The 27,391-nt window shown below is 42.2% G+C and overlaps 1 protein-coding gene across 1 annotated transcript in view; it reads right to left on the reverse strand.

The window, feature by feature from the left end:
• TRPV3 (transient receptor potential cation channel subfamily V member 3) overlaps positions 1 to 26,708 on the reverse strand; it is a 44,660-nt gene extending 17,952 nt beyond the window's left edge. The window contains exons 1-4 of the mRNA XM_077294218.1: positions 26,618 to 26,708; positions 7,936 to 8,040; positions 3,275 to 3,355; positions 115 to 198 (exon numbers count right to left, since the gene is read on the reverse strand). Of these exons, the coding sequence (XP_077150333.1) occupies positions 115 to 198; positions 3,275 to 3,355; positions 7,936 to 8,036 (266 nt within the window). The 5' untranslated portion in view covers positions 8,037 to 8,040; positions 26,618 to 26,708. The remainder of the gene's footprint in view (positions 1 to 114; positions 199 to 3,274; positions 3,356 to 7,935; positions 8,041 to 26,617) is intronic.
• Between the last annotated feature and the right edge of the window lie 683 nt (positions 26,709 to 27,391).

The following is a 27,391-nucleotide window of genomic DNA, read 5'->3' on the forward strand; positions in this document are numbered from 1 at the left end:
CATGTTTACATGGAGCTAAGATTGGTACACAAGCATTCCCACCAAGGCTCATTCGGCAATTCATTGGCTCATTTAAATGGATTTTCACTTGTATCATATATAAAAGGTTCTTACCCATTATTACTTTGTTTAGACAAATATTCTGTCACTTCCCGAGGGGTTTGTGGAGAATCAATATCCTCACTTTTTCTGCTGTCCCTAATTTGGGTGAAAACATATAGAAAGTTTCAAAACTTTCACAAAATCAATCTAAACTTTACATTTAAAAATGTATTTGTTTATTTTGGAAATTAAATATGTAGCTTAGCAACACACTACTATGCACAAAAAGCGATCTATTCACTGGTCATTGAAAAAAAAAAAAAATCAAGACTCTAAAACGGAATGTTTACCCCTGAACAAAAATTTAGTATTTTCAATCTATATAAGTGCACAATTCTGTGCTGATTCATTTTTTGACATATGTGTATTGTGTTTGACGCTCTGTTTTTCTAAAATAGCTGGAACTCTGCATACACATAAAGGTAACGAATAGGAAGAAATTTACTACATGCTGCTCACATTAAAGAGTCTGTCAACCCTCAAAGCTGAAATTGAAATCTTTAGCCATTCATATATTGGGCTTAGCTTTTATAAAAATCATACTGGGACTGTAAATTTTAAAACATTTGTTATATAATAAAAACTGTTTTATTACATAAATGAGGCGACTTCATTGCACCCTTTGTGTGGCCATGTGATTGGTGCATTGCTCCACCCCCTCAATTACCATCCTCCGCCGCTCCCCATATGATGATTGACAGCACTATATTTGGAGCGCTACCTGATCTAAATCGCCAGCCCTGCCCACGCTGACACTACAGGGGTGCCCACACACAGTGTGCAGAGGCCAAGTTCTCAATTACATCCTATGCATGCCGCCTACTGCAAACAGAATCACAAAGAAGTGGGTGGCCGATGCTGACAGGAGAGGGAGATGAGAACACGCGCAATGTCAATATGTGCATGCTCTCATCTTTCTCCTTTGTGTAGCGGCTGCAAGCTGCTGTGTGATCCTGTGTGCAGCAAGCGGCCTCTACACACAGGAGTGGGGGATGGAAGCATTCACCCAGTGACTTGCGGGGGGCAATTGTGCGTACACAAATTGTTATCGTGCTCACATTCTCATCTCCCTCTCCTGTCAGCATCGGCTACACGCTACTTTGTGATCCTGTATGATGTGGACACAGAGGAAAGGGATAAGATCTTGGCCCTTTTGCAGGGTTGGGGATTTAGATCAGGTAGCTGTCATGATAATCACCATAAGGGGCGTAGGATGGTAATTGAGGGGATGGAGTGATGCAACAAGCCCTTGGCCATGCTTAGGGTCCAGTGATGCCCCCTCATTTACATATCTAAAAACTATTTTTTCATACAACAAATTTAATAAAATCTACAGAAAAGTATAATTTATAGAGGGTCTAAGTTCCCTTTATGAACAAACGCCTATAGAGAATTTTTGTGGTGCATGCCCAGTTGATTGAAGATAACATTTGCATATTGTGCTTTTTTTTATTATTGAGGGCATAACTTTGGAATGGAGGGGCACAGAACAAAAAAATTGTTCCAGAATCAGTGGAATAGCAGCGAATGGAGGAGGTACAGTACTCAGTGTCAATGAAAAAAGTCAGTGAAAGATCCTCTTTCAATTACATTAAATTACATAATTCATTGCAAAATGTTTGGATATTACAATACATTGATATTTCCTATATATGGAGCTCTGAATAAAGCATCATGTATCAATAAGAAACACTTGCTTTGCCAGCATACAATAATGTTCTTTCCCACTATCTAATGCTGGACATATTACAAATTATCTGCCAAATTTGCTCTACCACCTACTATTTTATGATAATAAGAATTGAATCCAGCATGTCAACTTTTTTCACCACCAATCATAAATATTGGGAGACAGTCATTCTATCCCCCATTATTAGGATTATTGGTAGACCCTAATGAAAACTGTGTCCCAAAACGGCAGATGCCGGAGAACAGTTGGGCTACTAGTTTCGCAGAATTGGACAATATCTATCCAACATATTTGACAGGCTTTTCACCCTATAGATTCCTGCTTGACTTGTCAGAAGATGATCAAGAGTGAATAAATAGGGGAGGTTCAATTTGAAAAAGGAAGATGCCCTGCCCCCATTTACACAATCAGATAATTGTCTCCTGCTCATCCCCAGAAATACTTTTTACTCCCGAAAATATGTCAGTTTTAGTATATTAAAGCTATATTGTGTGTTGGATCATCTCACTATTACAATGAATGTGGACTTATATTCAGCACTTGGGAGTTATGGAAATTAACAAGTTTTAGATAATAAATGCAGGAGGGTACAGCTTTAAATCATGGGCTGAAACATCTTCATTACAACATCGACCCAGATTTGAACTGCTGGAATATTTTCATGTACCTCATTATTACAAAATAAAATTAACTATTAATAAGTCAAAGCAGATAAAAAGCTAATAAAATTGACATACTGTATTAGAAATATTACCAATGATGACTTCATATCCCATCAATCTTATAAAAACACAATCACTTGAGTCTCTACACTTTCTATTCTTAGACATCCCATACAAAGCCGTGTATATTCTTGACCAACTCTTCACAAATGTCAGGAATCCTTTAATATGGAACACCAGATGTTGGCATCTACCAATGTTACCTCCTGCCATATGTTATTGACATATCAACATCTTCTATTGCACAATTGTAAAATTAATTTAAGCTTTTGCCCCAAAATGGACATTGATCATCGTTTCACCAGATCAGTGGAGGTCTCAGAGAATTAGCCCCCAGATTTGAGCTATATCTCCTGCTTGCACAGTTGATAAATATCCATTTTTGGATAACCTTTTTTTAAGAAAATGGATAATGTATTAAAGAAAATGTAATTATTATTCTCATTATTATCACGGTCGGGAGAATAGGAGGAACAAGGCGAAGAGGAAGACCCACAACCCAATGGCTTGATACTATCAAGATAACGGAGGAGAAGACCCTGGTGGCCCTATCTAGGCTTGCACAAAATTGATCTTCCTACAGATTGTTCATCACGTCGCCATAGCTCAAGACTCAGCTGAAGGCCGTTAAAATAAAAAAATAAACAAATGTTCTAGAATTCTTAATCACACAACATCAGCACATAGAAATACAAGTATACACAAAACAACTTGCCCAAAAATATAAAATTACTACACATTTCCACATACTAGTACTTACCAAGGCTTTATGTTTGAGTCCATCGGCTTGGAAAATACGGGGAATGAAGTTCTGTTAAGCACAGGGAAATCAGTAGTGTCACTGCCGAGAAAAGCATCGGTTACTAAGGGCTCAAGATTTATGTACGACATTTAGGAAGAATAGTAAATAAAAATATGTATAAAAACAAGAATATTCTAAGAACTTAAACAGGATATCTGCTGTAAGACCAAACAGCTCAAATGGCTAATAATAAAGGAAGCACTTTGAATTTGAGTGATATAATTTAGGGCAGAGCCAATCTTACTTCCCTAACCTGTTATATCGCTTATGATACACACAATTGATGTACCAGTATCTAAGAATAGATGTAGCAATTATTACGTTATTTTAGTTGCTTAAGGTTGTGATAATTGCTGTTACCCAGATAGAGGACCCAGTTATTAATAAAATCCAGAAATCCGAAAAAAAGGAATTAAAAAATCATATTTATTGCAAAATCTTTAAAAATCTGGTGAAAAAAAAGAAGAATGGGGTGAATAAAATCACATGGATGACGTGTTTCAAACCGAACTGGTTTCAGTGTGGTTCAAAATGCACAATCCATGTGATTTTATTCACTCCTTTAATTTTTTTTCATCATAAATTTATAGATTTTGGAATGGATATGATTTTTTTTTTAATTTCTTCCTTCCTGGGATTGCTGTACCTTCTCTTTTTTTTCTCAGTAATACCCCACCAAGTAGCTAGCTGGGATCTCATTATCCATGCATCTATTTTCAGAATTTCTGGATCCAGGAGTCACACTGAAGACTAGAGCTGATGCATATTTTTTTTCATTTTATCTAATAAGAAAATGTCACAATATGAATTACCGTAGGTAGATGATTTTTGGAGGGTGTCACGAGTTAGAGATAAGAGCTAAATGTGTATAGTACACCATGCACATTAGTAATACTATATTAATAATGTTAGTTGCTTAAAGGGAACCTATAGTGACATGTGAAAGTATTCCCCCCTTTGAAATTTCTTGTGTTTTCCTACCTTACAAAGTGGATTTTAACATTTTTTTTTTAGGATGTGCATCAGTTCATGTAAAGAACATGCCTACACCCGTGAACATTTGTTTTTTTTTGTTGTGAAGCAAACAACAAGTAGGACAAAATGACTGTAAACTTCAATGTGCAAAACTATTCACCCGCCTCTAAAGTCAGTACTTTCTAGAGCCTCCTTTTGCGGCTATTACAGTTGCAAGTCAACTTGGATAAGTCTCTATGAGCTTTCCACATCTGGCTACTGGGATTTTTGCCCATTCCTCAAGGCAAAACTCCTCCTGCTCCTTCAAGTTAGATGGTTTCCTCTGTGAACAACAATCTTCAAGTCTGACCACAGATTCCCAATTGGATTAAGGTCTGGGCTTTGACTTAACCACTTCAAAACATTGACACGTTTCCCCTTAAACCACTCAAGTGTTGCTTTTGAAGCATGCTTTGCGTCATTGTCTTGTTGGAAGGTGAACCTCTGTCCCAGTCTCAAATAATTGACAAATTGAAAAAGGTTTTGTTCACGATTATCACTGTTTTTTGCACCATCCATCTTCCCCTCGACTCAGACCATTTTCCCTATCCCTGCTGCCAAAACAAAACATCCCCACAGCATGATGCTGCCACCACCATGTTTCCCGATGAGGATGATGTTCTAGGGGGTGATGAGCTGTGTTGGTTTGGCAGCCGACATAGAGTTTACCTTGGTGGCCAAAAAGTTACATTTTGGTCTCATCTGACCACAGCACCTTCCTCTATACATTTTGAGAGTCTCCTGCAAAACTCAAAATGAGCCTTACAATTTTTGTGTGTAAGTGAAGACTTTTTCATGCCCACTCTTCCATAACGGCTTAAATATAGCTTATTGTGGTTATGTAGACACATACGTCAGTCTCTGCTTAGGAACACTGTAGCTCCTTCAGGTTTATCTCTGGTCTCTGTGCTGCCTCTCTGATTAATGTCCACCTTGCCCGGGCTGAGAGTTTTGGTGAGCTTCCCTCTATTGAAAGATTTGTTGTAGTACCATGTTCTTTCCATTTGATGATAATGGATTTGATGGTGCTCCCGGGGATCATCAGAGATTGGGATATTTTTTATAACCCAACCCTGACTTGTACTTCTCAACAACTTTGTCCCTGACTTGTTTGCAGATGTCCTTGGTCTTCATGGTGGTGTTTGGTTATTGGCGCCTCTTGCTTAATGGTGTTGCAGCCTCTGTGGTCTTTCAGAAATGGTGTGTATATACTAATAGACATGTGACACTTAGGCTCTGTGCACATGATGCGGATTTTGCTGCAGATCCGCAGCTGCAGGTCCGCAGCAGTTTCCCATGAGTTTACAGTACAAGGTAAACCTATGGGAAACCGAAAACGCTGTACCCACGCTGCGGAAAAAAACACGCGGAAACGCAGCGGTTTACATTCCGCAGCATGTCAATTCTTTGTGCGGAATCCGCAGCGGTTTTACACCTGCTCCATAATAGAAAACCGCAAGTGTAAAACCACATTGATATCCGCGCAAAAAACACAGTAAATCTGCGATAAGTCCGCAGGAAAAAGACAGCATTTTTGCCGTGCGGATTTATCAAATCCGCTGCGGAAAAATCCGCAGTGGACCATTCTACGGGTGCACAGACCCTTAGATTGCACACATGTGGACGTCCTTTCACTAAACATGTGGCTTATGAACGTAATTGCATGCATCAGGTATTTTCAGGGTCTTCATCGCAAAAGGAGTGAATAGATATTTTTCATGACAATTATTAGTTGTTTAATCCCATAAATGTAATTTATGCCTATAGTGCTGATGCATCATGCACAAATCAAATTACAAAAATATTTAAACACAGGTTTTAATGTAACAAAATGAGTAAAAAAAAGTCAAGAGGGTGAATACTTTTGCAAGCCATTGTAACAACTTGGAAATTCTGTGCTATCTATAGATAGTGTGTTATAAAGCAGTATGTGACCAGATTTATACAAAATTGTGTAGTGAAAGCTTCAAGGTAACTTGTATATTATTCATTACATCCCTGCTCATTATTTGCTTAGGAGTCCAGTAGGAAGTCCTATCAATGACTGACAGCATCCCCCCATATTCGTGAACATAAACAGATAGCTGTCAGTCAATTTTTAAGATCCACCCAAGAAAGATATTTAAACAAATAAATTACAATTTAAAATGAATATTACCCCACAAAAGTATGTATCAATCTGTAATTTGTTATCCCACCTGACTGGCCAGAAAGACAGATCTGTGTTACTCAGCCTGGTAACTTGCAGTTATAGATGGTAATTTACTTCAAAACCTGGTTTTACATTTCACTGTGACTTTGAGTTTGATCTTGTCCCTCGCTGTCATGACCAATTTAGTCCCTGACTACTCTCCTGGATTATCCTTTGTATATCATACTGGAAGAACGAGCAAATCTATTGTCCATCGGGTGAAATGATCTTTGGTGCTGCACAATAGATCATTCACACCGGCAGCGGATCATCTTGTGTAAACAGGACTCATGGTGTCAAGAACAATGGCGGCCTATCCTCACTGAGCGATCTACTACAGATCTTTTACAGATCATACTATTTACATTATTGGCTGCTGTTTGCATGGCTATTAATCGATGGCCGATCGGTAAATATTTTACCACTGGTCAGTAGGTATAAGCGAACCCTTAGGCCTGGGTCACACTTGCGAGTGTGATGCGAGCAGGGCCGGCTCCAGGTTTTTGAGGGCCCGGGAGAAGGAGTCTCAGTGGGCCCCCCTTTAACACATACCATGATTCATGATTATAACACAGCCCATGTAGCATATAACACAGCCCACGTAGCATATGACACAGCCCACGTAGCATATGACACAGCCCACGTAGCATATGACACAGCCCACGTAGCATATAACACAGCCACGTAGCATATAACACAGCCACGTAGCATATAACACAGCCATGTAGTATATAACAGCCCACATAGCATATAGCGGTATAGTTCAATGCAGCGGGGGAGTCGGCGCTGGCGGCAGGCGGGCCCCCCTGCCTTACAGGGGCCCCATAGTGGCTGTGTGATGTGCTGCTAGCTGAGGGCCCCTGGGGGAGCGGGGGCCCTAGGCACTGGCAGCTGCCTGACCCTAATGTCGGCCCTGAATGGGCCCCCCTGTCTCGCCAGGGCCCCGCACTTCCTGGGTACGCCAGGTGCTGACGCCGGCCCTGGATGCGAGAAACTCGCGCCAATACCCGGCACTGCCGCCGGCACTTGGGTAGACTCGTGCGAGTTTCTCGCATCACACTCGCAAGTGTGACCCCGGCCTTAGGGCACCTATGCACATTAGATTAGATAGCTGTTTCCACCCTTCCATACACATGCACACTCTGCTTGACCTTGAGTGAATGTATTCTCTGTAGGTAGAGCAGAGAAAGATAATGACATGTAAAATTGAGAGTCCTCCCCATATATATTTATCTACTGTAAATAGCAGAATGCTCTTGCACCCGTCCTTGCCCAAATTTTCCCAACTGCCATCTCAACACAACCTAAAGTGTATCCTCAGTACTATTCCCACATTATTCTGTAGATGGAGACAAGTCGCTCACTGAAGAACAGGAGCAGCATTGTGATAGTATCTAAATTACTAGAAGTTTACCTTTTCTTCAGCCCATTGTCTAGAGGTTTATGAGTCCTGGGAGGAGTCCCTGGTGGAATCCTGTCCTTGGCCAGAAGTGGCACACCTTCGTTTTTACTCATCTTTCTGTAATAAACAAGAAAAAAAACAGTTAAATGACACCTAACATCTATACAACTAAATAATGACCATACAGTTATATTATATAAAATATATATTTATTATTATTATTAATTAATATTATTTTTCCTACTTAAAGATGGAGTTAGTTGAGAATATTAATTTAAAATCTGAATTTAGGATTGTAGAATATTAAATTGAAATTAAATATTTTTTGTTTACAATCCTTTTTATAGACTATGCTGTATAAAGTTAGATTGTACAATTACTGCCTTTGTTTTCTATATTACAGGGGAATTGGTGCACTTCTAACCAATCAAAACTTGAGATGACATTTAAGTTCCATTTGGAATAGTAGTAGTTTATCCGAGTTGGATTTTAGGCTTTTTGATGCCTCTCGCTTCCCTAACACTGTTACCTTCTCTAACCTTTGATGCCTTAGCTTGTCACATGGCATTAATAGGATAAATATAGATTCTATCAATTTAGTTCATAGATTTATTTGATGGGTGTCAGAACTGTATGTATAAAGCTGAAGCAGAGGCAGAATGTAACTACACTGAACAAGTAAAAGCATCAGACATTTCAGTACACGCTGTACACAATTGGTATTGATGTTGTGACAGTTCTGAAAAAAACAAAACAGTGACTAAGTCATTCTAGACATTACTGAGCGTGATGTAACCACTGTCACAAAATGTCACATACCAAGGACAAAGCATATTAAGCAACATATTATACTATTCAGAAGTAATATCTACTGTAATTATCTGAAAAATAATGGGTTTTAAATGAAACAAAGAAATATCAGCGTATAGTATCAGGAAGAAAATTACCAGAATGACTGGTTCAGCAGCTGGCATTAACTTTCAAAAACTTTTTAGAAATAGAAAAACAGAGATGATAGATAGATAGATAGATAGATAGATAGATAGATAGATTAGATAGATTAGATAGATAGATAGATAGATAGATAGATAGATAGATAATATATAGATATGAGATATATAGATGATAGATAGATAGTTACTAGATAGATAGATAGATAGATAGATAGATAGATACTGTAGATAGAGAGATGATAGATAGATAGATAAATAGATAGATATATAATATATAAATAATAGATAGATAATATCTATCATACCTTTCCAACCGCACATTCACCGTCTCCCACTCCCACACTACCTCCTCATCCCGTCCTCTCTCTCTGTTGGAGTCCCCTAAGGCTCTGTTCTAGGACCCTTACTCTTCTCAATCTATGCACGTGGCCTGGGACAACTCATAAAGTCCCATGGATTCCAGTACCACCTTTATGCTGATGACACTCCGATCTACCTCTCTGACCCAGACGTCACCTCTCTGCTCTCCAGAATCCCAGAGTGTCTATCAGCCGTATCCTCCTTCTTCTCCTCTTGTTTCCTTAAATTTAATGTGGAAAAATCTGAACTCATCATCTTTCCTCCATCTCATAGATCTTCCTTACCTGACCAATCTATCACAATTAACGACATCACACTTTCCCCCGTACTGGAAGTCCGCTGCCTCAGAGTAACCCTTGACTCTACCCTGTCCTTCAAACTGTACATCCAATCTCTTTCCACCTCCTGTCGCCTCCAGCTCAAAAATATCTCCAGAATCCGTCCTTGCCTCAACTGTCAATCTACTAAAATGCTTGCGCATGCCCTCATCATCTCCCGCCTTGACTACTGCAACATCCTTTTCTGTGGCCTCCCTGCTAACACCCTTGCACCTCTCCAGTCCATCCTTAACTCTGCTGCCCGACTAATTAATCTCTCTCCTTGCTAGTCCTCCACTTCCCCCCTCTGCAAATCTGTTCACTGGCTCCCATTCCCTCAGGGTATCCAGTTCAAATTACTAATACTGACCTTTAAAGCCATCCATAACCTGTCTCCTCCATATATCTCTGAACTAATCTGATATCTTCCCTCATGTAATCTCCGGTCCTCCCAAGACCTCCTACTCTCCTCCACACTTATTCGCTCCTCAGCCAACCATCTCCAAGACTTCTCCCCAATATCCCCCATCCTCTGGAATCCTTTGCCCCAACACGTCCGACTTTCAACCACATTCGGATCCTTCAGACGGAACCTGAAAACCCACCTCTTCAGGAAAACTTACAGCCTGCACTGACCCCCCTGCCTCCTCACCACTACAGGAGCTTCCGCCTCACCAACACCAGAGCTCCTGCAACCCTCGACCTACTGTCTCCTTCCCCTCCATCCTGTAGAATGAAAGCCTGCAAGGGCAGGGTCCTCGACCCTCTGTATCAGTCTATAATTGTTAGTTTGCTTATTGTAAGTGATATCTGTAATTTGTATGTAACCCCTTCTCATGTACAGCACCATGGAATCAATGGTGCTATGTAAATAGATAATAATAATAATAATAATAATAATACAAAATGATAATAATAGATAGATAGATAGATAGATAGATAGATAGATAGATAGATAGATAGATAGATAGATAGTGGTAATATTTAAATATTTATGTGTTAATAATATTTGTGTATATATATATATATATATATATATATATATATATATATATATATATATATATATATATCTCACATTCTGATGTCAGAACCTGATCTGAACTATGTAGGGATGAGTGGTGCTATCTAGACACTACTTATATCTTCCTACAGAATCAGCCTATTTATTTATTACATTTCATTCATTCATTATTAATTTCATCCTTCTGTCAACCAATGATATTGTTCCCTCTCATTTTCATAAAAGATGTTCTTCAGCAGCAGCAGCAGCAGCAGCAGCGTGTATTATACAGTTCTGTGTTGCAGTCACTAAAGAACATCTCAAATACTGATGACATTTTATGCCAAATAAAGGGAGTCCGCCTGACCAAAATGACAGCATAAACTAAGCACATAACCTTGTAGAGAATATAGCCCCTATAAAAAAAATGGCACCTTTAGAGGTCTAATCGCTGCCTCTGCTCTGCAGAAACTGAAGTTTAATCCCATATGTTATTTAGGATGCTCGGTGCACCCTTGATGTGGCCAAGAGGCTCAGTGCACTGCTTATGTACAGTGTGCCTGTGTCACTGGTGATTGACAATGCCAACTTGCCTGTGATGAGCAATGATTTCTTCAGGAAAAGCTCAGGCCATTGCCGTCCATCACCAGTGAAGGAGATAGGGGAATGCAAAACCATTGAGAGCTTCTAGACCACACCAATGGATCACCATGTACCATAATTGAATGTCTGAATAAACATAAACATGATTCTCCTAGATGCTCTATAAAAAAAAGTTCTGTATCTTCTAAGATGTATAATATAAAGAATCAGGCTCGGATTGGCCCACATAGGTCCCGGAACTCCTGAGCAGGGGCATGATGATCGCGGTAACACATATTGGGGCAGAAGTGACCCTGTCGGTGCCACTGCTAATTTCAGCTCTATGTGTGTCTTCGGGAAGAAAACGCCCCCTCGAGTATTCGCCCACTGATTTGACTTCCTGGCCAAATTAAATAAACCAATTTTGGAAATTATACATATGCATTTAGGCTACTTTCACATTAGCGTTTCCCTGATGTGCGGCAGGCTGCGGACTTCCTCCGTGAAGCCCCGCCTCCGGCCGCACCTCCGCTGCTAGCTCCACCTACTTCTGCATGCGGCCCGCATGCGACCTCCGTACCTATCTTTAACATTAGGTGCGCAGGTCGTGCGGCTGTATGCAGATGCGGAGAAAAAAAAAAAATGCTACAGGCTGCGTCCTACGCTGGTCACCGCATCGTCAAAACGACGCATGCGGCAGCATCTGCATACTGCGGCACGACCTGCGTACCTAATGTTAAAGATAGGTACGCAGGTCGCATGCGGGCCGCATGCAGAAGTAGGCGGAGCTAGCGGCGGAAGTGCGGCCGGGGGCAGGGCTTCACGGAGGAAGTCCGCAGCCTGCCGCAGATCAGGGAAACGCTAATGTGAAAGTAGCCTTAGCTGTAGTGTGGGCCCCTATAGCCAATGTTATCCTTCGGCTCTGTACCACCACTGCAAATGCTAAAAAATATTGATGCAACTTCAGAGATCTACCACAACAAAAAAGCGATGAAATAACGGTCCAACACAATATATATACATATATAACCTTTATTGATACTCAATATGACCAAAGTGCAAGGAGGGAAAGTGACAATAACAGAATCATACTGAAACAAGCAGGAGGCGCGCGCCCAGGGCCATGTCTATAAACCAAATAGTTACCTAGTAAATGGGCCTTTGACAGAAAAACCAAGCAAAAATGCAAAACAATCAATAAAAAATGAAAAAAAATGAAAAAAACACACAACGCAAAAGCCCAGTACCAATAGGTACAAATATATTGCGGCAATAAAGTAAATTGGTCTGTAATACTCAATAGACCATCATTAATATGATGGTGCACAGACAAGGCTGCAGGTAATATAACAAGCGGTAGCTGGCCATAAATGCGGCACTAGTAACCCTACAGTCCTTCCCATAGCATACCACCAACCAAAGATCAATAAGCTAGCTTACCGCACTGGAAGACAATGGAGCCTGGGACCGCGCCCTGGAGGCGCGGTCCCAGGCTCCATTGTCTTCCAGTGCGGTAAGCTAGCTTATTGATCTTTGGTTGGTGGTATGCTATGGGAAGGACTGTAGGGTTACTAGTGCCGCATTTATGGCCAGCTACCGCTTGTTATATTACCTGCAGCCTTGTCTGTGCACCATCATATTAATGATGGTCTATTGAGTATTACAGACCAATTTACTTTATTGCCGCAATATATTTGTACCTATTGGTACTGGGCTTTTGCGTTGTGTGTTTTTTTCATTTTTTTTCATTTTTTATTGATTGTTTTGCATTTTTGCTTGGTTTTTCTGTCAAAGGCCCATTTACTAGGTAACTATTTGGTTTATAGACATGGCCCTGGGCGCGCGCCTCCTGCTTGTTTCAGTATGATTCTGTTATTGTCACTTTCCCTCCTTGCACTTTGGTCATATTGAGTATCAATAAAGGTTATATATGTATATATATTGTGTTGGACCGTTATTTCATCGCTTTTTTGTTGTGGTATATGTAATTGATGATAGGCCCTAAGGGTCTTTTTTTGCACTATTGGTACGGATGGTCGTTTTATTATGTGGTACCATGGTGACTAAATCTATAAGGTGTTATTAACTTCAGAGATCTGTAAGCTGAATAAATAACCTGAGTATGCAAGTGCAGCGTTTTATGACCTGGTGGGTACGGAGCGGTACTGAGATGACCTGGTGAGCAAAACCAATCATGGACTCGCTTAGAGGAGGTAGCAGCTCCACAGACAGTAATCACTGATATGACCTAGTGAATACGGAGCAGCACTGAAATGACCTGGTGGGTAAAACAAAAGTAGTACTAGCTCTGAGGAGGTGGTAACTTTACTGACCGTAATCCCTACTCCTAACACCAACACTAGAAATAGCCGTGGAGCGTACCTAACTCTGCCTAGACGCCTCTGCACAGCCTAAGAACTAGCTACCCCTGAAGATGGAAACGGAAAACTATCTCGCCTCAGAGAAATCCCCAAAGGAAGATAGCCCCCCACAAATATTGACGGTGAGTGGAGAGGGAAATGACAAACTCAGAAATGAAACTAGATTTTTTAGCAAAGGAGGCCAAAACTATCTAAATAGACAGAGATAGAAAAGATTGCTGTGCGGTCAGTATCAAAACTAAAAGTCCACGCAGAGTTCGCAAAAATAACCACCACACCGACTCACGGTGTGGAGGGGCAAATCTGCGACCCCAGAGCTTCCAACTAGCCGGAATATCTCATAATGACAAGCTGGACAAAAGAGACAAAAATTGAACTGAACAGAAGGTCATAAGCAGGGAAACACCCAAAAACTAGCAGACTTATCTTAAGCTGAAAATGGACTGGCCAACAGAGAACTTCCAGGAAAGGACTGAATCCACAGGAAATACATTGACAGCTGGCATCACCTACAGCCAAAAGCCCAGTTAAATAACATGGCCAGGAAACCGATTAGTGAACACAGCTGCTAAGTTCCACTTGAAACCACCAGAGGGAGCCCAAGAGCAGAACTCCCAAAAATACCATTAGCAACCACAGGATGAAGCCCAAGAACGGAATTCACAACAGCAGCGCCCCAGAGTCCTGGTCGTTGCAGTACTGATGCTCCGCCGCTAAGGGGGGCTATGGTACGTCTGATGGCACTGAAGGAGTTCACCTGACCAGGTATCACAGACACCAATACACTTCACAGTCTGGCCTCCAGGGGGAGCTAAGGGTGCTATGTATTAGGCCACTCCTCTCAATCTGGTAAAACTGGGGGTTGGATAGGAAGTTAGACAGAACCATTACCATTAGCAACCACAGGATGGAGCCCAAGAACGGAATTCACAACAGTATCCCCCCCTTGAGGAGGGGTCACCGAACCCTCACCAGAGCCCCCAGGCCGATCGGGACGAGCCAAATGAAAAGCACGTACCAAATCGGCAGCATGGACATCGGAGGCAAAAACCCAAGAGTTATCCTCCTGGCCATAACCCTTCCACTTGATCAGATACTGAAGTTTCCACCTTGAAAGACGAGAATCCAAAATCTTCTCCACCACATATTCCAGCTCCCCCTCAACCAACACCGGAGCAGGAGGGTCAACGGAGGGAGCCATGGGCACCACATATCTCCGCAACAAAGATCTATGGAACACATTATGAATGGAAAACGAAGCTGGAAGGGCCAAACGAAAAGACACTGGATTGATAATTTCCGAAATCCTATAAGGACCAATAAAACGAGGTTTGAACTTAGGGGAAGAGACCTTCATAGGAACATGACGAGAAGACAACCAGACCAAATCCCCAACCCGAAGCCGGGGACCAACGCACCGACGGCGGTTAGCAAAACGTTGAGCCTTCTCCTGAGACAATGTTAAATTGTCCACCACATGAGTCCAAATCCGCTGCAACCTGTCCACCACAGAATCTACCCCAGGACAGTCCGAAGGCTCAACCTGCCCTGAAGAAAAACGAGGATGAAAACCGAAATTGCAAAAAAAAGGCGAAACCAAAGTAGCCGAACTAGCCCGATTATTAAGAGCAAACTCGGCCAACGGCAAGAAGGTAACCCAATCATCCTGATCAGCAGACACAAAGCATCTCAAGTAGGTTTCCAAGGTCTGATTGGTTTGCGTCCTGTCTGTCCATTTGTCTGAGGGTGAAACGCCGAAGAAAAAGACAAATTAATGCCCATTCTACCACAAAAGGACCGCCAAAACCTAGAAACAAACTGGGTACCTCTGTCAGACACAATATTCTCCGGAATACCATGCAAACGTACCACATGCTGGAAAAACAAAGGAACCAAATCAGAGGAGGAAGGCAACTTAGACAAAGGTACCAAATGGACCATTTTAGAAAACCGGTCACAAACCACCCAGATGACAGACATCTTCTGAGACACAGGAAGATCAGAAATAAAATCCATGGAAATATGCGTCCAGGGCCTCTCAGGGATAGGCAAGGGCAAAAGCAACCCACTAGCATGAGAACAGCAGGGCTTAGCCCGGGCACAAATCCCACAGGACTGCACGAAGGAACGCACATCCCGTGACAAAGAAGGCCACCAAAAGGACCTGGCAATCAAATCTCTGGTTCCAAAGATCCCAGGATGACCAGCCAACACCGAACAATGGATCTCAGAAATCATCTTACTAGTCCATCTATCAGGAACAAACAATTTCCCCACAGGACAGCGGTCGGGTCTATCAGCCTGAAACTCCTGAAGCACCCGCCGCAAATCAGGGGAGATAGCAGAAAGAATCACCCCCTCCTTGAGAATACCAGCCAGCTCACGGACTCCAGGGGAATCAGGCAAAAAACTCCTAGACAAGGCATCAGCCTTCACATTCTTAGATCCCGGAAGATACGAGACCACAAAATCAAAACGGGAGAAAAACAAAGACCACCGAGCCTGTCTAGGATTCAAGCGCTTGGCCGACTCAAGGTAAATCAGATTCTTATGGTCGGTCAAGACCACAACACGATGCTTGGCTCCCTCAAGCCAATGTCGCCACTCCTCAAATGCCCACTTCATAGCCAACAACTCCCGATTGCCGACATCATAATTACGCTCAGCAGGCAAAAACTTTCTGGAGAAGAAAGCACACGGCTTCAACACAGAGCCATCAGAACTTCTCTGAGACAGAACAGCTCCTGCCCCAATTTCAGACGTGTCAACCTCAACCTGAAAAGGGAAAGAAACATCTGGCTGACGCAACACAGGGGCAGAAGTAAAATGATGCTTAAGCTCCTGAAAGGCCTCCACAGCCGCAGAGGACCAATTCACCACATCTGCACCTTTCTTGGTCAAATCGGTCAGAGGTTTAACCACAGTAGAAAAATTAGCAATGAAGCGGCGATAAAAATTAGCAAAGCCCAAAAATTTCTGAAGGCTCTTCACAGATGTGGGCTGAGTCCAATCATAAATAGCCTGGACCTTAACAGGGTCCATTTCAATAGCTAAGGGAGAAAAAATGAACCCCAGAAAAGAAACCTTCTGAACTCCAAAAAGGCACTTAGAGGAAGGTTTTATCACCGAAACGTGCGTCGGGGAGGGCGCACGGACCCTGGATATACTCTGCCCATCTGCTTTTTGAGGTAATATTTATTTATTATATTTTGGTATTTTGGCCTGCTGTCCATTTATATAGCTATCTGGGCTTCTAGCAGTATGCTGTTAGGGCATTTAAATAATATACTATGCAGTCCATTACCATTCAATATTTTTGTATATTGATGGGTGTATGTTTTTATCCCGGCTCCGTGCCCCCTTAGTATGCTCCTGTGGTGGTGTCTGTGCACACCCTACAGCACTATGCCTCACCTGTTTCCTATATGTTATGTTTTTTGCTATTAGTATATATCAATAAAGTTTATATATTTTTTTGTACATACATTGGGATTTTCTGGTCGTCTTTTTTGGGTCCTTGTGACCCACAGCTTCTTCCCTTCACAAACAGTGTATTAGCACGAAGAATCTGAAATACCATCCTGACCTGCTTCACATGAGTCTCCCAATCATCGGAAAAAAACAAAATATCATCCAAATATACAATCATAAATTTATCCAAATACTCCCGGAAAATATCATGCATAAAGGACTGAAACACAGATGGAGCATTAGAGAGCCCGAAAGGCATCACAAGATATTCAAAATGGCCTTCGGGCGTATTAAATGCTGTTTTCCATTCATCACCCTGTTTGATACGGACCAGATTATACGCCCCTCGAAGGTCAATCTTGGTAAACCAGCTAGCCCCTTTAATCCGAGCAAACAAATCAGAGAGCAAAGGCAAAGGGTACTGGAATTTGACCGTGATCTTATTGAGAAGGCGATAATCTATACAGGGCCTCAAGGACCCATCCTTCTTGGCAACAAAAAAGAACCAAGCTGCCAACGGTGACGAAGACGGGCGAATATGCCCCTTCTCCAAGGACTCCTTTACATAAGTCCGCATAGCGGCATTCTCTGGCACAGACAGATTGAAAAGTCAACCCTTAGGGAACTTACAGCCAGGAATCAAATTAATAGCACAATCACAGTCCCTATGAGGAGGCAGAGGACTGGATTTAGGCTCCTCAAATATATCCTGGAAATCTGACAAAAACTCAGGAACTTCAGAAGAAGGGGACGAGGAAATTGACATCAGAGGAATGTCACTATGTATCCCCTGACAACCCCAACTAGTCACGGACATAGATTTCCAATCCAGCACTGGATTATGTACCTGTAACCATGGAAACCACAGCACAACCACATCATGCAAATTATGCAACACCAAAAAGCGAATATTTTCCTGATGTGCTGGAGCCATGTTCATGGCTAACTGTGTCCAGTACTGAGGTTTATTCTTGGCCAATGGCGTAGCATCAATCCCCCTCAAGGGAATAGGACTCTGCAAAGGCTCCAAGAAAAAACCACAGCGCTTGGCAAATTCTAGGTCCATTAAGTTCAGGGCAGCGCCAGAATCCACAAATGCCATTACAGAAAAGGATGACAATGAGCAAATCAGGGTAACAGACAAGAGAAATTTAGGCTGTACAGTACTGATGGTAACCGACTTAGCAACCCTCTTAGTTCGCTTCGGGCAGTCAGAGATAGCATGAGTAGCGTCACCACAGTAAAAACACAGCCCATTCAGACGTCTGAACTCCTGCCGTTCTGCTCTCATCAAAACTCTATCGCATTGCATAGACTCAGAACTCTGCCCAGAGGACACCGCCATATGGTGCACCACCTTACGTTCACGTAAGCGCCGATCAATCTGAATGGCCAGAGACATTGATTCGTTCAAACCAGCAGGCGTGGGAAACCCCACCATAACATCTTTAAGAGCTTCAGAAAGACCCTTTCTGAAAATAGCCGCCAGGGCATCCTCATTCCATTTTGTAAGCACAGACCACTTTCTAAATTTCTGACAATATATCTCTACCGCTTCCTGACCTTGACACAGAGCCAGCAAAATTTTTTCTGCCTGATCCACAGAATTGGGTTCGTCATAAAGCAGTCCAAGTGTTTGAAAAAAATGAATCTATATTGAGCAATGCAGGATTACCTGGCTCCAGGGAGAATGCCCAGTCCTGCGGGTCGCCACGCAACAGAGAAATAACAATCTTCACCTGCTGAATGGGGTCACCAGAGGAACGGGGTCTCAGAGCAAAAAATAATCTGCAATTATTTTTAAAATTCAAAAACCTAGATCTATCCCCAGAAAACAAATCAGGAATAGGAATTCTAGGCTCAGAAACAGGAGTTTGAACAACATAGTCTTGGATACTCTGTACCCTTGCAGCGAGATGATCAACACGCGCAGACAGACCTTGAACCTCCATATCAGCATCAAGCTCCTGCACCATCCAAAAATCAAGGGGAAAAAAAGGACAAAAAAAGCAACACAAAAAAAAAAAAGACTCAGAACTTTCTCTTCCCTCTTTTGAGATGCATTTAACACATTGTGGGCCAGCTGTACTGTTATGACCAGGTGGGTACGGAGCGGTACTGAGATGACCTGGTGAGCAAAACCAATCATGGACTCGCTTAGAGGAGGTAGCAGCTCCACAGACAGTAATCACTGATATGACCTAGTGAATACGGAGCAGCACTGAAATGACCTGGTGGGTAAAACAAAAGTAGTACTAGCTCTGAGGAGGTGGTAACTTTACTGACCGCAATCCCTACTCCTAACACCAACACTAGAAATAGCCGTGGAGCGTACCTAACTCTGCCTAGACGCCTCTGCACAGCCTAAGAACTAGCTACCCCTGAAGACGGAAACGGAAAACTATCTCGCCTCAGAGAAATCCCCAAAGGAAGATAGCCCCCCACAAATATTGACGGTGAGTGGAGAGGGAAATGACAAACTCAGAAATGAAACTAGATTTTTTAGCAAAGGAGGCCAAAACTATCTAAATAGACAGAGATAGAAAAGATTGCTGTGCGGTCAGTATAAAAACTAAAAGTCCACGCAGAGTTCGCAAAAATAACCACCACACCGACTCACGGTGTGGAGGGGCAAATCTGCGACCCCAGAGCTTCCAACTAGCCGGAATATCTCATAATGACAAGCTGGACAAAAGAGACAAAAATTGAACTGAACAGAAGGTCATAAGCAGGGAAACACCCAAAAACTAGCAGACTTATCTTAAGCTGAAAATGGACTGGCCAACAGAGAACTTCCAGGAAAGGACTGAATCCACAGGAAATACATTGACAGCTGGCATCACCTACAGCCAAAAGCCCAGTTAAATAACATGGCCAGGAAACCGATTAGTGAACACAGCTGCTAAGTTCCACTTGAAACCACCAGAGGGAGCCCAAGAGCAGAACTCCCAAAAATACCATTAGCAACCACAGGATGAAGCCCAAGAACGGAATTCACAACAGCAGCGCCCCAGAGTCCTGGTCGTTGCAGTACTGATGCTCCGCCGCTAAGGGGGGCTATGGTACGTCTGATGGCACTGAAGGAGTTCACCTGACCAGGTATCACAGACACCAATACACTTCACAGTCTGGCCTCCAGGGGGAGCTAAGGGTGCTATGTATTAGGCCACTCCTCTCAATCTGGTAAAACTGGGGGTTGGATAGGAAGTTAGACAGAAAACTGACTGGGTTGGAACCAGGCAACATCCTGTGGCAGAGGGTGTTGCAGGGGAAGATTCAGGGGGGTCCCTGTCAGGGGTGGGATCCTGACAGAGGCCTAGCGAACAGAAAGAACGTTACGGGACCGCGCCTGCACGACATTACGGCGGTACCCCAAGAAAGGACAAGAAGCGAGGTTTATTGTGCTGAGTGAGAAACGAGATCAACGCAACAAGGAGAAACACCAGTAGGAGTCGTGCTGTAAGACGAGGCAACATCCTACTGAGGCGCACAGCCGGTGGCCGGAACGCCAAGGAAGTATAGAGCTCCAGGCCTAACTTCAAACCTACGGCAGAACAGTCAGTTATAGGCGGGCTGTCTCATCCAAAATCACCTAAGCAGACATAGGGGGCAACATTGGAGAGGGGCGACTCTAGCGTCCCGGAAGAACTCCGAGCCTACCCGTCATACGGGTGCGTCCTAGCCATATCATCTGGGGGACGAAGAATAACATCATAATCGAGTTGTGAGGGAACTTCAGAAACAGACACAACAGTTGTGGGGACTATCCCATAAGCACAGCAGGGGAGGACCACAACACACAAGCGCTAGAAGGTAGGCACAGATTTCCACCTGCAAAGGGAACTCTGGAGGTGCCATCGGACCGGCCGGACTCACGCAGCCCAGTTAACCGTATTCCGGACTGAGGATCCTGAAACCTTCAGTAAAGAGGTAAAGAGACTGCAACCTGGTGTCCTCGTTATTTACTGCGACCTGCACTGCATCACCACAACATCACCACCATCCACACCCTTTCATTGGATGCCCCTCAGCAGGGTCACGGACCGGGTCTAGCCACCGTGACAACCCCAGAGCAGAGACTCAGAGGCCCTGTACCGGGTACCCCTCGGCCCTGCGGCAGTGGGGGCGCTCCACAAACTTGTGACTTACAGTAATGTTCTGCATGTGGAAAAGTCAGCAAAGAGGATGAGAGGTTAAGAAAATCAGCTGTGGAAATGGACCGGTGCTAGGGATTGGAAATCTGGAGTTGGTCAATTTATGTATTGGATTTTAATGTAAAATGTATGGTACATTCGACCATAAATTGTACTAATTGTGGTATAGTAGTATGCTGCGTCTGAGTAGTAGGCGTATGCCCCCGAAATTGATGTACGTCAGAGCGCACCTTTGCCTTGTGGGCACCATAATAATCCTATTTTGTCCCATCGGTGCCTGCGCCTGAATCCCATTTTATGGGGTGTTCGGATGTAAGCCCTGATGGAGCCACTTAATGGGTGCCTGACCGCAGTGTGAGAGCACCCTAAGGGTTTGTAGAAGCCTAAAAGATACCGAGACTACTCATGACGTGGAATGTAACAAAACACAACCTACAGGCTGGGAAGATATCACCAGTGATCAGCACCATCATTTGACAATAAAGACGAGCTCAAATCAATCAAGACAAAATTGTGTGAAGGTGACAGAGTAAGATCTGCAGTTTTCTATGTTAAGGCATTTTTACTCATCGATCGTCTACGACATTTAATTGTTTATCGAGTATCATTGCGTCACTGCTAAATCCCCATCATCGTCAGGTTGTGAGTAAGAACTAAACAAGACAGTAAACACCTTGTAGTCAGGTCAGAACGGCCCATGCTTGTGAGATTAGAAAGAATCCTGCACAAAACCATACTCCTCTCCAAACAATGGAGAAATGGAAGATTTTTACTAATTTTACAGTGCTGTAGAATAGTTTTGCTCTTTTTAATTAAATGACAACAGAGCAGTGATTGGTAAGATATAATAAAACAACTTATCGTAATGCCCCAATCACACTTCCGTGTTAAAACACATTAAAAAAAAATTTGTTCTGGTGTCCTCAGTGTTTGGATCCGTGTGTTACCAGTGTTTCATCAGTGTTTTTCATGTACCATATATGCAAATAAATAAATGACAAAGATTCTCCTATACATAACAATGTTAATCATGGTCAGCACCTGGATTGTACACTGATGCCATCCGTGTGCTGTACGTGTTTTCACGGACCCATAGACTTATGTTGGCCATTTTCATCTACTATATGCTTCCAGAAAAAAAAAGATTATAATAGGTACATGTTCTAATCATAAAAAAAAACGATACAACATGTACGTGCAACACTGGTAAATGAGGCCTTACGGTAGAATAAAAGACTCATAGTTTTTGTTTTCCTTGGTACAAGAACTCCACCGATTTGGAACAAATTGACCATTGCAAGAGAGAGTTAGTGGGTTGGAGGCAAGATTGAGAAAGAAATGGCTCGTGGAGCCAGCAGGTCTACTGTAGGGTGAGAGGTGTAATCGGGAGTCATCTAGCAAGACCTGAAGTTTGTGACTTGGGAGCAGACAGTGAGCTGATCTAAGGAATTAGCATCATTTTAGAGTAACTGTATGGGACAATCTAGCAGCAGGAAGGGACATCCCTCTGCAGGAGCGCCATTGGAGGACACTGACACCTGTGTCTTGGTATTAGGGTTGTCTAGTTAGACTTTCTAATTGCTCGAGAGTTCTGTCTGCTACATGTTTCCGGTCTTCCAGGACCTGTTCTATGTGTCCGCCTGCGGCTTCAGGGATGTCTCCTGTCTGCCTGCGTCTTCCAGGACCTCTGCTACCTGTTCTTCGTCTACCAGGACCTCTGTAACCTGATCGCTACAAGTCCGCCTGCGGTTTTAAAGATGTTTCCTGTTTGCTTGTGGCTTCCAGGAACCCTGCTACCTTTTCATAGTCTTCTGGGACCTCTGCTACATGTCAACCTATGGCTTCCAGGATGCTGCCTGTCTGCTTGCGACTTCCAAGACCTCTGCTACCTGTTCCCAGGCTTCTAGGACCACTGCTACCTGTTTCTGTTCCTCCAGGACCTCTGCTATCTGTTCATGGTCTTCTTGGACCTCTGCATCCTGTTCCCGGTCTTCCAGGACCTTTGCTATGTGTCCACCTGCAGCTTCCAGGATGTCTCCTGTCCACCTGCGGCTATCAGGACATCTGCTACCTGCTCCCATGTTCCCAGTCTTCCAGTGCCTCTGCTGCTTGTCCACCTGCTTCTCATAGGATGTCACCTGTTCACCTACTGCTTCGAGGACATCTGCTATGTGTCCACCTTCAGCTTCCAGGACGTCTCCTGTCTACCTGGTATTTCCAGGACCTTCGCTACTTGTCCCCGGTCTCCCAAAACCTCTGCTAGGTGGCTGTTTGTGGCTTCCATGACATCTGCTGTCTGCCTGTGGCTTCCAGGACCTCTGCTACATGTTTCCCATGTGCTTTAGCTGCCTGCTGGACTGACATCCATTGCCCATGTGCCCATCTAGTTTTTTTACTTTGAAGATCCACCTCATCTAGTGAGCCTGACACCAACATATGCATGAAGTTTGTATATTCTTTTTGTGTTTACTTGTGTTTCCTCCACGTTCTTTGGTTTACTTATATACTCTAAAAATAATACTAACAATGAGTGACATAAATAGAGTCTGATGGTCCCGGTGCAAGATTTGGACCTGGGGCGTCCTCATCCTATATCCTATATATGTCCTTCATCCTGGTATATACAGTGGAGAAAATAAGTACTGTATTTGATGCACTGCCGATTTGGCAAGTTTTCCCACCTACAAAGAATGTAGAGGTCTATAATTTTTATTGTAGGTACAATTCAACTATGGTTGACAGAATCTTAAAATAAAAAAACTGAAAATCATGTTTTCTGCAACCCTGCTAGCAGGCAAATTTACGTTCTGTGCAATAAGCCCTAGTGTGTGCAAGCTTCATTTTGGACAGGTACATGTATATGAAGACAATCTCAAATCTGGAATACATTGGTGTTATATAAGCAATAAGAAATTACTATTATAACTCATAAAACAACGTTATATTTTTATAAGAACAGTGAGTGCATTCACTGGATCACTACAAAACTAATACAAAAATGCCACTATATTGGAACCACAGTGCAGGTGAAATTAAAGAAACCTTCACCTGTCACATTAAATTTTATCATTTTAAGGGCTCTTCCGCACATCAGCTTTTTCATCCATTTTTTTTTCCACGAAGATAGCACACCCAGTAAAAACAGTATGTCTTTTTTTACATGTCATTTTTTGTCATACGAGAAAAATGGATACAAAAGAATTGCAAAAATTGTCACCTTGACCAAGAATGAACACACACACTGAAAAAAAGCCCTTTTTTTTACGTACCAACACCCCCCAAAAAAACTGATGTGTGAAAACAGCCTTACTAGCATCATTGTTTATGTCAATCATTCAGATCCAGCTGTCATTATACAGATAAGTTAAAAAAAGCAGTGGAAGCCTCTATTTGTGAAAGTCAAGGGGGTATGGTATCTGACCACACTCTGATACAAAGCATGTATCACTTAAAGAGGATCCGTCACCAGGACAAAAGCAGGCAGGTTTTGCTTTAATTTTATTGCAGCTGTTCCCCTGATTATACTACATTTTGTTTTTTGTAAATCCGACACATGGTTCCAGAGATATGGGCCTTTTTATCTAGTGCTAACTTGTCTCGTCTCTACCAAAGGGGTGTTGCTTACAGGGTAAAAATGCAGAGCAGCCTAAGGACATGCCCCAGAGAATCCTGTGAGCCATAAGGACACGCCCCAGAGAATCCTGTGAGCCACGCCCCCTTGGAACATGCCAGAACTATGAGCAGCAACTAAAAAGTCCCATATCTCTGGAACCGTATAATGGATTTACAAACAACCAAAGAATGGAATGTTCTGGGGAGCAGAGGGGAAAAACTAAGAGCAAAACCTGGCCACCTTTGACCGAGTGACACGTCCTCTTTAAGTAGAAAATACTTTGCCAGGTATATTTCCCCCAGGTTATGTTATCGCTGACTATAAATCACAGCAATCATGATCTTTTATTTCCTGGCTACTCGTGCCATACACAAGACTATAATTACGGGAGTAATTATAGGTATACAATGACACAGTGGCACTCGTGTGCCAGTCATAGCTCCAGTACCTCGCAGTCATTGTGTCACATGAGTATCTTCATGCATGCCATGTGTCTTTACACAGAATACAAAGTATTACAATTTACAACGCTTACTTTTCTAATTTGTCACATTAAGAGTTATTTTGTATACAGACTGGAGGAATTCAAGAAGAGTTTGGATAACTTTTACAAACATGGTAATAAATTGTACTTTGTTACTTTATGCTGCCTATATTTTTATAGCTTTATATAGCTAATAAAAATTGTTGATTAGTGGGAACCAGCATAAACTCGATACTCCTGAACTCCCCTTCCAGTATGTGTCAATCATATTTGTCTTGGGGCCAATCTATATACTTGATATCTGATAATTATTATACCTGATTAATATACCTGATAATCTGATAATTATTCTCTTCCCAAATCATTTTCAGCAATGTTTCGCTTTTCTATAGTGTATGCTTACACACTCTATCAAATGTTTTAGTTTTTTTTTCTACTTCCCACAATTCTATGGATTATTGCTTTGGACCTAATATTTGGAGATTATCGCATTATACAGCATTTTAAAATGTCCTTGGGAGATTCAAGGAGATATCATCAACCAGCCGGGCAATGCTTGGTCCCTTACACTTCTGAAGCTGAAAACCTATGTATTTTGCAGACACTTTTATACTTTGTAGGATTCAAAACTCTACACATATACAAACTATCTTTGTTTTCTCCAATGCGAAAAATAATCAAATTTGTTAAAATGGCAACCTGTACCTTGATTCCAACATTTCAAACCAAAGATACTCAAAAACTCAACCATACATACACACAGTGTCGGACTGAGGTGCCAAGGGCCCACCAGAAACATCAACTCCAGGGCCCCATTCTCATCTACATATAAATATCATTTTATCCTCATTCACAAAATTCTATAGCAATAAATTGGGCTAATTGTTAAATTAATGAGATGCTGCCGTTATCTGTGCATAGTGAATCAAGTATATTTTGCCAATACTGCTCATATAAGAGAGTGGTGGCCCTCTCCTGCACAAGGGCCCACCAGAGGATTCTCCTGTTCCCCTGTGGGCCAGTCCAAGCCTGAGTATGCCTGAACATTGTTGTGAGTTTCTAGATAAGAGAGAAAGCTACGATGCCCCATAAGTGCCAGACAAAAAACTCTTATATGTCTCAACCGCTTTTCCATATAAATGATAGCCACTACACCCCGATAATGGGTATATATACCTACCAACACATCTATATCTAACATAAGGGAACCACTTTCCCATAAAAATGATAGTCACTACACCCTGATAATGGGTATATATACCTACACATCTATATCCAACATAAGAGCTGTCATCATCAATAGCCGACATTTCATAAAATACAGTAGACATGATCATGCTTGTGACACGTAGACTAGGAAAGATTGTGAACCTTACCTAGTTAGGTTGTGTTTCCATGCAAGTAGAATATAATGTATTCCTTCCAAGTATCCCACGGAAAAATGATTGCTTCCAGTGATCGTGAGGATATTCCTTGGTAATGATGACAAGTGACTTAGAGGCCTGCTTAAATATGATATAATTATTACCTTACGCAGCGTAACAGTAAAACACGCTCCTCCCATCCATCCATCCTTTCCATTTCTAGTCATACAGGTTGTGCTTATTAAGATTCTAATGTAATGTGTCAAAGCCCCACATCATTCCTACAATTCTTCTTACTGTTTATTTGGTATGTGTTTGTTATTAAGTATAGTAATACAGTCTACATTCAACCTTTTTTATGGCATTTTCTGTAATTTTGAACATGTTAAAAAAAACTTTAAGTCTCAGGTCTTCCAGGGATTTAAGCCATTCAGAGAGCAAAAAGTGTAGACCACTAATGCTTAGAGAAGTACTATTCTGTCAGGACTCATTCATAATACTATTTCAGGAACTATTCAAATTAATAATTCATCATTTATCGCAATTTCATCCAAACAACCACAGACGCTGTATTTCTGGTGGAGACTGATGACATTTTTCGTGGCTATACTTTTTTGATCACAATGCGTCCCAAATTCAGCAAATCTCAGAAGTGGCCTTTTTGTTGTCCCATGAGACATATTAGGCAGTAAAATATTGGAACTTTTTTTTGTACTAGAAAAGTATAAGCAGCTGAATAAATGACAAAATAAAAAAATGAATAAGTTATAAATTTAATAAATACTA

The sequence above is a fragment of the Ranitomeya variabilis genome, chromosome 3 (genome assembly GCF_051348905.1).
Source record: "Ranitomeya variabilis isolate aRanVar5 chromosome 3, aRanVar5.hap1, whole genome shotgun sequence".
Taxonomy (NCBI): Eukaryota; Metazoa; Chordata; class Amphibia; order Anura; family Dendrobatidae; genus Ranitomeya; species Ranitomeya variabilis.